Source organism: Zalophus californianus, chromosome 2 (genome assembly GCF_009762305.2).
Source record: "Zalophus californianus isolate mZalCal1 chromosome 2, mZalCal1.pri.v2, whole genome shotgun sequence".
Taxonomy (NCBI): Eukaryota; Metazoa; Chordata; class Mammalia; order Carnivora; family Otariidae; genus Zalophus; species Zalophus californianus.
This window is the reverse complement of record NC_045596.1, coordinates 52,334,458-52,349,428: the sequence shown is the minus strand read 5'-3', so window position 1 is coordinate 52,349,428 and position 14,971 is coordinate 52,334,458. Positions and strand designations below refer to the sequence as shown.

The 14,971-nt window shown below is 33.5% G+C and overlaps 1 protein-coding gene across 8 annotated transcripts in view; it reads left to right on the top strand.

Annotated features, from left to right (window-relative positions):
• Positions 1–14,971, top strand: part of EPHA5 (EPH receptor A5) — a 348,857-nt gene that overhangs the window by 305,824 nt on the left and 28,062 nt on the right. For all 8 annotated transcript variants that reach the window (XM_027599098.2, XM_035726173.1, XM_035726174.1 and 5 more), the window contains 2 exons: positions 1,582–1,767; positions 14,219–14,280. In XM_027599098.2, coding sequence (XP_027454899.1) covers positions 1,582–1,767; positions 14,219–14,280 — 248 coding nt within the window. The remainder of the gene's footprint in view (positions 1–1,581; positions 1,768–14,218; positions 14,281–14,971) is intronic.

Genomic DNA, 14,971 nt, shown 5'->3' with positions numbered 1-14,971 from the left:
GTCCCAAAAGTTCATTTTTGCTTTTGTTTCCTTTGCCTGTGGTGACGTGTCTAGTAAGAAGTTCTTCCTGCCAAAGTCAAAGAGGCTTCTGCCTGTGTTTTCCCCTAGGACTTTGATGGTTTCCTGTCTCACATGAAGATCTTTCATCCATTTTGAATTTATTTTTGTGTATAGTATCAGAAAGTGGTCCAGTTTCATTCTTCTTCATGTGACTGTCAAGTTTTCCCAACACTATTTGTTGAAGAGACTATTTTTTTTTTTTCCATTGGATATTCTTCCCTGCTTTGTCAAAGATTAGTTGACCATAGAATTGTGAGTCCATTTCTGGGTTTTCTATTCTGTTCCATTGATCTATGTGTCTGTTTTTGTGCCAGTACCATACTATCTTGATCACTACAGCTTTGTAATAAAGCTTGAAGTCCGGAATTGTGATGCCTCCTATTGTTTTTCTTTTTCAGAATTGCTTTGGCTATTCTAGGTCTTCTGTGGTTCCATACACATTTTAGGATTATGTGTTTTAGTTCTGTGAAAAACATTTTTGGTATTGTGATAAGGATTGCAATAAATCTGCAGATTGCTTTGGGTAGTGTAGACATTTTAACATTTGTTCTTCCGATCCATGAGCATGGAATGCTTTTCAATTTCTTTGTGTCCTCTTAACTTTCTTTCATAAGTGTTCTGCAGTTATTAGAATACAGATCTTTTACTTCTTTGGTTAGATTTATTCCTAGGTATCTTATTGTTTTTGGTGCAATTGCAAGTGGGATTGATTCTTTGATTTCTTTTTCTACTGCTTTGTTATTGGTGTATAGATATGCAATGGATTTCTGCACATTGATTTTATATCCTGCAACTTTGCTGAATTCATGTATGAGTTCTAGGAATTTTTTGGTGGAGTCTTGCGGGTTGTTTATAGAGTATCATGTCATCTGCAAATAATGAAAGTTTGACATCTTCCTTGCCTTTCTTTTTTGTTGTCTGATTATTAAGGCTAAGACTTCCAGTACAGTGTTAAATAGTAATGGTGAGAGTGGACATCCTTGTCTTATTCTTGACCGTAGGAGAAAGGCTTTCAGTTTTTCCCCATTGAGGATGACATTAGCTGTGGGTCTTTCATATATGGCCTTATGATGTTGAGGTATGTTCCATCTATCCCTATTTTGTTGAGGGTTTGTATCAGGAAAGGATGCTATATTTTGTCCAATGCTTTTTCTGCATCTATCGACTGGATCAAATAGTTCTTATCCTTTCTTTTATTAATGTGGTGTATCATGTTGATTGATTTGTGGATATTGAACCACCCCTGTAGAGTTTCAATCAGTTGCATTTAATTTCTTTGTAATGTTTTCATTAAGGTTTTTGTAGGTCAGATGGATGAAGCTAAAAGCCCCCAGAGTGTTTTATGATCACGTATAGATGCTTTTTCCCAAAACACCACTTATTCTCTTACTACTGATAATGAAGTTTGGACTCCCCTTTTAATAATGTTTTGTCTAAACCTTAGTATTCTAGGAGGACTTTAGCATATTATTAGAGTAAAGATTGAAATGAGTTTGCGTGTTTTTCCATCTTTATGACAAGGTGAATTTGGTGAAGTTTGTAGTGGACGTTTGAAACTTCCAGGAAAAAGAGAATTACCTGTGGCAATCAAAACCCTGAAAGTAGGCTACACAGAAAAGCAACGCCGAGATTTCCTGGGTGAAGCAAGTATCATGGGGCAGTTTGATCATCCTAACATCATTCACTTAGAAGGTGTTGTGACCAAAAGTAAGTACAGTAGAAATTATATGTGTATATGTATCATGAAAATCTGGGTGTCTTCTAATAGGTTATTATTAATTTCAGGATAAAAAGAAAAGTAGCCACAGGAATGTTATTAAAATTTTCTTTAATATTAATAATTGCCTTGTATTTTTAGTAGATTCTTGTCCAAGGTAATCTTTAATAGAACCTCAATTTCTATTTAGTTTTTCAAAACATATGTATTTACTCATTTACAATGAATTCACGGCCAGACAAAATGTATCCAGATAAAAGAAGCAGTAAAGGTATCAACATTTTTTTTTTCTTCTGGCTCTTTCACTTTTTATCCTAATAAAATATTAACTTCAACATTTTGACTGAGGTATTGAAGTTTAACATTTAATAGGATCACTATAATCATATGTGTCCTGCCACCTTTTAAACTGGTCTTTATAGACAGATGTATTTCTTTTATTCATTTTTTTCATTGAGATATTTTAATAATTTTAGGGAAAGCAGCAGCCACAGAAGACTGGAAAAATTGCTTGAGATTAATTTTTTTCTTAAAGAAAATTTAATTTTTACTCAAAAATATCTGGATTTTCACATTTCTTTTAAATTTGTATTTATGTCATAAATGTGACTTATGTGATGAGCTTCCCGATATAAAGAGTTCACATAATTTTTCAATCATCCAATAAAGTATTTTTGGGCCACCTGACTGAGGTCTTTATTTAAATTCATTTTTTTCCTTTGACATTTCTGTGTATTCTCATTCCTTCCTTTGTTCTTCATAATCTACTCACCATTTTCTAAATCACCTAAAAATTTTAGCAAGGAACATTCTTTAGACTTGCTTTCAATCATCCGTTCACCTTCTAGTTGCTATTAACCAAATTTAAATTATATATGCCAAATATGCATACCAGCAATATGTATTCAATAAATGCCATCAATCTATTAACTCATTTCAAATGATTAGATATCCACCTATGCCACTTATTGACATAAGCAGATTGAATACCCACTTATTTAGCTTTTAAATATGGAAGACAAAATAGTAACAATAAAAACACAACTTTTTCACAGTATAGACAAAAGAAGCAAGTCAAAATATTTGCCTGGTATATAACAAGTTAATTCCCAAATCATGATTTATTCACAAGTCACAGATGAGAAGGTAGCTGCCCCTTAAAAGCACTAAAACAGATCACAGCGAAAGTATCATGTTGATGATTGGCTGAACTTTTGAATCAGCTTATATTGCTAGATTGTTTTTTCCCCACCTTCCAAAGAGATACACATTTCCAGTAAGAATTCTCATAGAGGAATGTAGCATAGGAATAAAATAACCTGCAGACCTGTTTTTTTTTTTTCAAAACTTAGATGTGTTTCTTCCTCCAGTTGCATATATGCCCATAATTTATTACCCCCTTGACAGTGACCCAAAGAGGGTATTGCTGGAGCAAGGAGGACATCCTTAATTCTTATCAGAACAAATAAGTTCCTAAAGAAAGGTGAGAGGCAGGGACAATAGAAAGAAAGGTAGAGAACAAGGAAGAATATGTTTTTTAATAATGTAAGAAATTAAAATATTTTATAAAAATTATACCCAATGATGAAAGAGCAGGAATGTTTGAAATAAGAATATGATGTGAAAAAGATGGTCACTGGTATAATAAAATGAAATCAGAATTTGAGTGTGACTACATTTTGTCTGAAGGGAAAGTCTTAAAAGGACATCAGTGATAACTTGTGGTGCTAGATACTACAAGAATTATAACAATAATTGATTACTGTTATTTCCTATGCAGTAATGAATACTATATAATATAAAACATAGTTCTTAATTAAAGTCATGGTAATAATAGTAGGCAAATATTTGATACATTTAATTTCTTCATCTCATCCTTAATATGGCATCCTCCAAAAAATTTAACTTCCTCAAATAAACTCTGACCATGACTTCTTATTACCCAGGGTAAATGTGAGGCTCTGTAGGCAGCCATTTTACCTTCTGTAATGAATTCAGATGTAATGTTTAGAACAGCGCCAGACCACTATTATTATTATGGAAGACAGTATTGTAATTTTGGTTCTGCCATAAACTGTGTGACTTTGAACAAGTTAGTTAAACATTCAGAAATGTGGTTTCTTCTCCAGTCACATGGATTAAGAATAGATAGTGATGTTGGGAAGGGGACATGAATTAATATAGGTAAAGTTTAGAATGGACAGGGCAAAGAATGGGTACTAAAACAATATATAGTTATTACTTTCCCGTTTTATCTCTTCCTGTGCTCTGAGCTCCTTCACATGCATTATCTTTTAGTCCATTTTAACATGCTTGATATTTTGACCTACCTACACTTCCTCTTCCTCTGAAACTTACACCCTCCTATTCACTACCTTTTCAGTTCCTTCAAAACCCTGTTCAAATCACATCACATTCATGAAACAATCCCTCATCACTTCACCCTAAAGTAATCCCTTCTTCTTTTGAATCCTGTGTCAAAGTACAGATTTTTGCAGTTGTCTGTAATGATCTTTCATTTGGCCAAAACTCTTATTCAAATCTTTCATTTAATTTTGTCACTTTTGCATATATTTTTAACTCCCTAGCTAAAAAAAAAAGTCTGCTCCGTGAAGACAAAGGCAGTGTCCTAAATATTTATGTAAGCCTGTTATACCTAAAGTTAAACCAATCCATGGTCAGTTGAACATTTTGAGCCTCAATATCACCAAAAAAGGAAGAAATCATACCTGACTTGTAAGATGGTTGTGCAGATTAAATTAAGATATATTTGTGTGTATGTGTGTGTGAATAAAACTGCAAGTAATTAAAGTAGTAAATAAATATTTATTTTAATCTAAGTGAATGCATCAGATACTAGTGGACAACACCCCAAAATTATTACAATTCATATTCACTGAATTTATAAACTCCTGATTTATTATAGAACTTGTTTAATGTGAATGGGTCCTGACTGAGACAAACTAAGAAAACTGAATTTCTCATATTAAGTCAACTAAATTTGTCATATATTTTATATGCACTTAAAACCTTTATCAACAAATGATCATATCTAAATTTTGTAAATTTTAGTCTAAAAAACAGTACTGCAGTTGGGAATACAGATTTGAAATTTCCAATCTCCTAATCAAATATTCTATTTGATGTTGCTGCCATGAAACTACACATATACATAAAACAAAATGAAAATATTTAAAATATTTCTGTCCTATTTTTTGTTCTATGTGAACTCAAACTGCATTTCTCCTTAATAAATGTACCTCTTGATGTTCAGCCTAGGAAGTCTTCAGCTTGTTTTTAATTTACCATGTTGCATCTCACTTTATTTGTGTCCTTAATTTCATGCTCTCTGATCTGATGCTAATTTATTCAACAATTATTCTCAACCTGCAGCACACAGATAATGAGACATAAGTGCAACTAAATCTCTTGATTTTTCTGATTGAAGCTGAGGTAGGGAGTCTGAAGTCGCACTCCTATGGGTGGTGCCATAGTGAACCTTCTCTTTCTCGTATCACTGCCCTACGTGCCAGAAACATGGGCCCGAATTCAAATTCCTTCTGTGATGTGTTGTTAAAACAGGGAATATCAGAAATAGTTATATATTCTAGAGAGTTTGTCTTAAAATGACAAATGGTGTAAAAAAACCATAGGTCCTGGCTTGACTCATTCGCAACGCAAGATGCTTTAATGTAATATATACAGTGCCAACTTTTACTATTTGAAGAGATTCAAAACTAAAGTAGAAATAGGAAAAATAATTTTCCCATTGCAGTATCTTTAGTTAAGATTTATCTTTCCCCACTTGTGGAAATTATTATCAAAACTAACTAAAGGAATACTTCTATTGAGTCTTAAAATGATTCATCGTTATATTTCTTAATCTAGGATCATGTACAAATAAATTTAGTTCTTTTGTAAAATTAATAAATTTAAGCAAAATATTAGAAGAACATTAGAGGAATCTGTCCCTATTTCTTTTTATTTCTATGTCTGAGGAGATAGCACATTCAATGACAATTGACTGTTTAAATTGTCAGACAATTCTGATTTATTAAATAAATTTGCAATTACCTTTCAAATATAGTATTTCATTCTATCTTATAAAGTCACTTCCATTTTACAGCCTCTTATTATATATTATCCAGGGATATTTCTGACAATCTTCAAACTAGCCCTCCCACTTTTGTCTTTTCTCACATTAGCCCATTCCATACATATTGTCCCAAGGTAGATTTTACTAAATCACTGCTTTCCTCTGATGCTTCATCACTAAACAAGCAAACAAATGAAGCAAAATATGTGCACTTTGATGCTTAACCCCATATAATTTTGGCTATAACCTCATATTTCACTATTTCCTTTCCAGAAAAACTCTTATCGAGTTCTTGTTCTACCCCTTTGAAATACTTCACTCAGCCCTAGAATGTCCTCTCCACTTTCCTCGGCTCTACTCGACCTTCAAGATTAATTCAGATGTGGCTTTCTCCATGAGATCAGTGTCATTTATCTTCATTTTTCTTTCTATTCTCAGTGCCCGCCTTGCATACAGGAACCACTAAATAATGTTGAATAGCTCAGTAAAAGAAAGCTTCCTAGTTCTACATTTGTATTTAAGCCTCAAAGAGCAGAGGTTTTTGTTGTCTTGCTCACCTGTGTGTTCCTAGATCAGGGCTCAGCATGTGTAGCAATTCATATATCTGTTGAATGAGTAAATTCTCAGCCAGAGACAATCCTATACATTCTAGTTGCATTTCTCTGTACTTTGTCTTGCTATGCATGATATCATAGTTATCCCTCTGCATATTTTATCTTCCTGACTACAAAATGAGCTTCTTGAAACTGATATATGTTTATAGCCCCCCATAGAGTCTATCACAGGGCCAGACATTAGGTAATTAAAAAAAAAGACATAAATGATATTAAATGGGTGAATAACTAAATGCGCTTATGTAAACATTTAAAACTAGTTAGAGTGATATATAGTTTATATTTTATTTTTAAAACCTTATTCTATGAAACCATGGGTGTTTAGGAAAAAAAAAATTCATATGAAAGAAATTGCTTGAGAATCTTTTCACAAGATCTTGCATGTAACAGTTATTACTGCTACTAATCATTAACATTACTTTAAGAATTTACTAAACTTAATTCTCTTTATTATCTCCTTTAATCTGCACAATTATGGTATTGTTTAGACACTAGTATTTGTTCTTATTTTACAGATGGGAAAAATTAACTTTAAAGAGGTTAAATACCTTATCCAGTATCATAAAACTAGCATAGGATAATACCACACTTTAAAACTTTTACATAACTTCCAAACCCAAGCTCTTAAAGAGTATACATTACCAATCTCATATTTCATCATTCAGCATACACTTGGCAAACATTTATTCATTCAAAGATATTAACTGATTACCTAATGCATGCCTATCACTATTAATCAGGGTACAGCAGAGATTAAACAGACTGAGTTCCTGGGACGCCTGGGTGGCTCAGTCGGTTAAGCGTCTGCCTTCGACTCAGGTCATGATCCCAGGGTCCTGAGATGGAGTCCCACATTGGGCTCCCTGCTCAGCGGGGAGCCTGCTTCTCCCTCTGCCTGCTGCTCCCCTGCTTGTGCTCTTTCTGTCTCTCTCTCTCCCTCTCTGACAAATAAATAAATAAAATCTTTAAACAGACTGCATTCCTGCCTTTATGAAGTTTACTTTGGGTGGGGAGACAGAAACCAAGTGAATAAATATATTTATAATATATTAAATGAGAAAATAAAGGTAGGTGAGGAAATTAAGGATTACTTTTGTTGAGGGTTGGTGATTTCTATTTTATTTAGTGAAAAACCTCTTTAATAAGGCTTGAATAAAGTGAAGGTGTGGGCCTTACAGATATCTGGGGGCAGAATGTTATAGGAATAAGGACCAGCAAGTCTCAAATGGAACTTCCATGTGATGTTCAAGAAATATCAAGGCCATTGTTGTTTCAGTGAGGAGTCTGGAAAGAACTTAACTTGGAGACATAGTAAGAGGATAGAGGATGCACATTTTTTGGTCCCTGTAAAGACCATCTCTTAATCTGAGCTTTACAGCCTTTAGAACCAAGGTGTGATGGAATCTGATATCTGTGTTAACAAGATCAGTCTGGCTGCCCTGTTAAGTATAGATAGTAAGAGCCAATGTTTAAGCAGGGAAACCCTGGGGAGGTTACTGACATTATTCATACCTCATTATGGATTAGATCAGGGTGCTGATCTAATGAGATGGAGAGTAGTAGTTGAATTCTTTAAATATTTTGAAGACAATCACAGAAAGGCTTCCTGCGATTTAGATACGAAGTGTGAGAAAAAGAGAGGAGTCAACAATAATTATTAATTATTTGTCATCAATTCTTCAAAGAAAGGAATTGCCATTTATGCGGAAAAGTCTAGGAGGATCAAGCCTGTGGTTGGTAATCAGTAGTTCAGTTTGGACAACTTACATTTGAGAGGCCTATACGCATGTAGTGACTGATTTACCTTTAGTCCTGAGACGTAATGAAAATGTTCTGAAGTATGAGTATACTTGAATTTTACATTGTGCATTTCACATAAGGAAACAAATTCTATGAACCAGTGATAAACCACAATGGAAATAAATATAAGATGAAGTAGAAATAAAAGCCAGCTCATTAATTCAGTACCTGATTTTTTTTGTTAGGGCATAGAACAAGGTTTAAGAAATATGTATATAAAATAATTATTAACTATTTACAAGTGTTCTTCCTGATAAAAGCTAAATCTTGCTCAGCCAAAAAAAAATAGAACTATAGAAACAAAATTTCCTGGTTCATAGATTGATAATTAGTAAATTAAACTTTGTATTTTTTAGGTTAAGTTCGTTATTAATAAAAGAAAGCTGTCAGATTTCTTAATTCTTGGATTCCCCACCTCCTTTGAAAAGTCCATAATTTCTGACTCCATAAGTAATCATCTACCTTCACTAATGTCAGAACAATTCAAACTCATCTCTAATTTGAGAAATGAGCATCTAACGAAAAAGTTTATCAGTGTAAACAATCTGAAATAAAAGGGGATATTATAGAATGTTTTGAGTCTATTTATAGAGACATTTGGTGTTTCCATGCTCCTATTTCAGGTAAGGTATATAGAGTTTTTACTTTATCATCTTTCCCCAAATTAAAATTATAAAATGTTATAAATGATTTTCCCCTAAGGTGTTAACCGACAACTAAGGACCATAATGGAATTAAAATATGAGTACCCTTCTAATTGTCCCATACCTTATCCTTCCCTCCTTAGTCCCTTAGTAAGCATTATCTATCCCTGTTCTAAGCACAAGATTCCATTTTCTGGTTGACCATTAACCATTAATAATTGAACCATGATATATGAGTTATCTCAACTTTCCCTTAGGGTCAAAATAAAAGTAATTTCAAACAGCTGCAAGTGTTAGTATGCTAAATGGAATATAACCCAGATAGAATGACAGCATGAAATAAAACTGTAGATATGTAAGTATAAGTACAGGCTTACTTTTAATTATTCACAAGTCTTGTAAAATATTTCTAAGAGAAACCCAGCGACAATTATTCTCCAGTGAATTATGATGCTTCTAAATAAAATGCTCCCTGAGTGGAGCCTTAAGTGGTATCAAGTGTTTATTGATGAGCTAATGGTTTCAGAAAAGCATGTAGTATCAATGCAAATAAAATAATAAAGCCCAGATTTAGCTGCAACTTTTGTGATGTGGCCTAATTTACTGTTTCTCAAAATTGTATGTGCCTCTAAGGATATTGCTAAAATGCAGAATTTGTTTCAATAGATCAGATTGAGCACTAAGATTATGCACTTCTAATATGCTCCCAGCGGATGATAGCTCTGCCAACTGTTGGGACAATGCTCTGAAAAGCAAGGGTTAGATCAACATTCCCCAAAGTTAGTTTCACCTAACTTTGAGATATCTTATGGAAAAAGATTGCTTTACCAGGGGTGGCATATTCTCTCTCTTGGATTTGTGATGGACATTAGCACCAAAAAATCACAGAGTAAGGAAACAAACTCAGTATTTTTATTGTAGTAAAATAACCTCACGTGTACTATATCTGTCCTTTTACATTTTCAAGTGTGCAGTATAATATTAATTATAACCACAATGTTGTAGAACTGATCTCCACAACTATTTTGTCTTGCATAACTGAATCTTTATGCCCACTAAAGAGCAACTCTTCCTCTCTTCCTTCCCCAGCTGCTAACAATAACATTTCTACTTTCTGTTTCTATGGATTTTATTACTTTATATATCTCATATTAATAGAATCCAAGACTATTTCACTATAGAATACTTCAAAACACTCAGAACATATATAAGTAATTGTCATATGTAAGGTTATATTATTTACTGAGAGAAGCTAAATTCCTACCAGATCTGACATTAATGGTTGGATAGTTTGTCATGCCATAGCCATGATTACCAAGCTTGTATTAACACAAAAGAGTAAATAATTGTGATATTTTGGTATAAAATTTAAACTTTAAAATAAGTATTTTGAAATTATAGGTATCATAGTGTGGAGGAAAGGAAAACAGCTTTATAGTCAGATGGACACAAATTTGATTCCCAACTTTGTTTCTTATATATTTGCACTCATCAACCTAAGTCATATATTGAATCTTTTTAAGCCTCATTTTTCTTTCTCTGAAAAATGTCTTTTGTAATTCTACTATTATGGAACTTAATAAAATTAAAAAATAACATTGTGCCTTATAAAGAGTGAAAATCCAATAAATCAACAAATTGTAGCTCTTTTATGATTACCAAAACTGAATGATTAAAATATAAGGCTGGTGAATTTCACAAATAATGTGTTTCTATTACTACTTAGACTCAGCCTGGGCTAGGTCTTTGGTAAATAATATAAAGTAATACAAAAACTCTACTCTGTGATTAGAATCATGTTTCTACCTGCTTTATGAGCTCTTTTTATATAGATTTTTGATAATATGCTTTCCAAATTATTGGCAAATCTATTCTTTGTACTTTGAGCTGGATAATGGAAAATGATTTATACAGTTTTATTGAATTTACAAGGGTTAGAGTAAGCCACATTAATTATTGCTATGTCATTCTTGCAGGCTAGCAGGACCTGAGACAAAACATAAGCCAAACTAAATATAATTAGCATTAAAATGACTCAAGCATGAAAAATAATCAAATGGGTTCTGAAATGTCTTATTCTTGTCAACAAAAGATCATGCTTGTTTGCAAACATTCATTTTAATTGCTTTTCTCCCATTTTCTAAAATGTGAGAAGTATTTTAGTTCCCCTATCATACTTTGCAAATAATATTTTTTGTTATTGACATTACAACCTACACTGTCATAAATAATTAATCTGACTTTTAAAAACTAGGTGATGAAATCTAAGAAATCTTATAGAACAAATGCCAGGTGCCCATTTCCCTAAAAAGTAGTCATTTATTTTTTTCTATCCAAATGTATATTATTCAATGTCAATGAGTCTTCTGATCAGTTCATTCTTTAATTTAGAGTATAATTTTTTTCTTCTAAGCTTAGTAATTTTGGGTTGAGTTTAAGGAACAAACTCACCAAAGAAAAAGATGTTTTTACATGGGGATTCTATCCAATTTCCACTCAATAGACCTTGGGTGAGCAGTACTAAATATTTACCATGGACCCATAATGGTAAAAAAGAAAAAGAGCCCAACAAATTAAAGGGTAGAAAAAAGTGAAGAAATTCTAGAAAAGGTGAGTAGGAGAAAACTGAAAGTTTTGTAAGTAGAGCTATAGGGAAGGTGCTGCATTCATAAAGGACTTGGGGTATAGTCGATAATGATAGACAAGGATCAGGTTTCAGTTTGATGGACAAGACATCTACCCGTATAGTATGAGCTGAGGGATTCCAATGAGGGAAAGCTAAGACTATATTCTCTGGATATCTGCTGGAAATCACTTCTTCCAATTCCAGTTATACTATGATAGTTCTCCCAGTGGATTTCTGTAAGTGGGAGTCAAAGTCAGAATAAAAGAGCTACCCAGGCTGATTCCAGAAAATGTAGGTCTTCTTCTAGTTGGATCAGGGCTGATGTTTAGCAGGTAGATACCCTTTGGCTCTATTAGCTGAAAATTTATTTTCACACTTCATTAGTATTTGATAAAAAGCTGGTGCCGGGATTACCCATGTGTCCCCTTTACTCAGCTTCATCCCTGGTTATTTATGAATTCCTGAAATCAGGCAAATGAAGGGGTGATATCTAGTAGAACAGGACATTCCAGGATACTCCAGCATTATGTCTGGTGTAACTTCTGATACACAGACACCTGTGCCAAAGCAGGTGTCAAGTATTTGGGCTTTCACCCTTGGGATGGGATATTAGCTGTGGACTTCGAAAAGAAAAGGGGCTTCAATGTTAATGAAAGTCTGAAGTGGGCTCTTTGATGTGAGAATGGGACCAAAAGGGTCCAAACAGAATTTTGTCTATTTTAAAATTTGTCTGAATTAAAATAGGTGTGGCAATATAATTAAAATAAAGTTAAACTACAAGCATTTTTCCTTTCATGAGCTTAGATTACAATTATACTAAAGAAAAAGAAACATTTATAATCTTTTCTTCTGTTGTGCTGTGACTGGCATTTACAAATACATTATGAATTGTATTTTCTTTCTTTCTTTTTTTTTTTTGACTATTGTGGGCCAGTTTTTTAAAAAAAGTATTTCCGAACTCATCTCCTATCACTTCTGGATTGACAAAGTGAAAATCCAGGGCTCTAGCCATAGTTGAACTTGACGGGTTCTTTCATGACCAGATACCTTGGCACATGCTGCCCCTTTTTCCTGGGATATCTGTCATCTTTTATTACATAAGTAATACCCCTGAAGCCTTCAAGGTTCAGATCAAATGACATCCCTATCTCTACTGCTCATTCTCTGCACCTGTGGTGTTTCACCTAATGTAGGCATCTACAAACATGCCTAATGAATTATTTCAGACAAACTTTTAAAAATTACTTTTACAAACACTTCAGACAAACTTTTAAAATTACTTTTATAAACATTAAAGAGGAGGAAAGAAATGTGTCTGGCTTTGTAATATACTCATCACATTCTATTAAAAGAATATTCCTTCTGAAGTATTTTTTAAAAAGGTAATTATCTAAGAAATTAGACAGTCTTATCTTTTTATTTGAAATAGTAAGTTTCAAGTGATCTTGATCTTTAGATAAAAATCTTTTTTTCTTCCTAGTTATTACTTTTTTGCATGTAATTGTCTAACTTTCTATAGCTTTATTTGCACTTCTAGATAGCGTTGTATGAATACATATGCAGGTTCTAATTCTATGACTTGAATTAATCACTTCTTAAGAAAAATACAGATGTCCTTCTGGAGAATGCCATTACGTTAATTATAATGCATTCCTGATTGCATGAGCATTGTTTCCCCTCCTAATACATGAAGTTTATAAACAGACCTATGAGATAGATTTTTCTGACATAAGGTCTCTTTTTACTTACCTCAAAATACTTTAAATTAATACAAATTTTATGTAACATGGGATTCAAAGCCAGGCAGTGTGACTCTGGAGTCTGTCCAGCTAATAAGCTCTAACTTGCATTTCTGCATCAGCCATGAAAGGGGGAGGAAACAATGATTGCAAGAGAAGTTTTCAGACAGCAAGAGGAATTAGAACAGAGGTATAAAGAATGAAAACATTTGGATGTGTGTGACAGAGAAGGAAAAGGGAGGTAATCATGAGGAAAGGAGTTACAGGAATATAGAAAGAAAGTTAGGAAAATACAACATATATTCATAAGTAGTGCAGTCCAGAGGGACAGGAGTTTTTGTTCAGAATTGTGGGAAAGATAATGCATTCACAGTGCTTTGCTGGATATTATTTGGTACATTATACCATTACCGCTATTAAAATAAAATGCATCCTGGGGCGCCAGGGTGGCTCAGTTGGTTAAGCGACTGCCTTCGGCTCAGGTCATGATCCTGGAGTCCCGGGATCGAGTCCCGCATCCGGCTCCCTGCTCAGCGGGGAGTAGGCTTCTCCCTCTGACCCTACCCCCCTCATGCTCTCTCTCTCTATCTCATTCTCTCTCTCAAATAAATGAATAAAATCTTTAAAAAAATAAAAAAATAAAATGCATCCTTAAACTCATTGACATAAATTGATTTTAATATTGAAAATTATGTATTATTATATCTTAAATGTCAATGTTATTATTCTTCTGATACTTTCTTCTCACTGGCGTCACCCATTACAGTAAGTTACCATCATATCATGAATTTACCTGCTACTAGAAAAGAACACTTTTTAAAAGAATATATGCAGTTTGGACAAAAATAAAACCTTCTAGTAAACTTTTCTAGATAAGTATGGAAAATCAAAAGGCGCAGTTCATACCACTGTTTCTTTTCAGGCAAACCAGTGATGATAGTGACAGAGTACATGGAAAATGGATCTTTAGATACATTTTTAAAGGTAGGTTTGAAATACATTTACTTATTCGAAGTGTTGTTTTTACGTTGACTATGATGTTGAAGTTGAAATTGAGCCACTTTAAAGCAGAACTTTTAAATCGATAGAAATATCTGGAGTGAGAATATACTTCAAAAAAATAAACTTTGGTTTATAAATTGTCCTTTTCAGAAACTTAAACAAATCTAAATCGTATGTCCCTACAGTTTTATTTGTTTGTTAATTTGCCTCCAAAAAAATGAAAGAAAGAGGGAATAAAGGAAGGGAGGAAAAACAAAGAAAAGAAGGACAGAAGGAAAGAAAAGGAAAGGGGGAAAAAAAGAAGCTTTTTTACAAGTACCTAACTTTCTCAGAGTATATAGTATCAGGCAGAGCGAGGAAAAAATGTCTAAAAGGTCCATGCAAATCATCTGTCTTGATGAAGGGGTCCGATAGGCTCATAACCCGTCTGAGAGTCAGCCACTCCTGGTACAAGAGGAATGGTCAGGTAGTAATAGACAATATCACTAATGCTGTCAGATCTTCTGGGTTGCAGGAAAAGATTCTTTTTATGTGCAAGTGTCCAAATTTTAATTGTTGGTAACTCCCTGTATTACTAAATGGCTTGTGCCAGAAAATGTAACATATTTGCAGGCCTGATTAAACCCATAGCCTGTTACTTCTTCACATTTCATGTGGCGACTTCTACTATTGA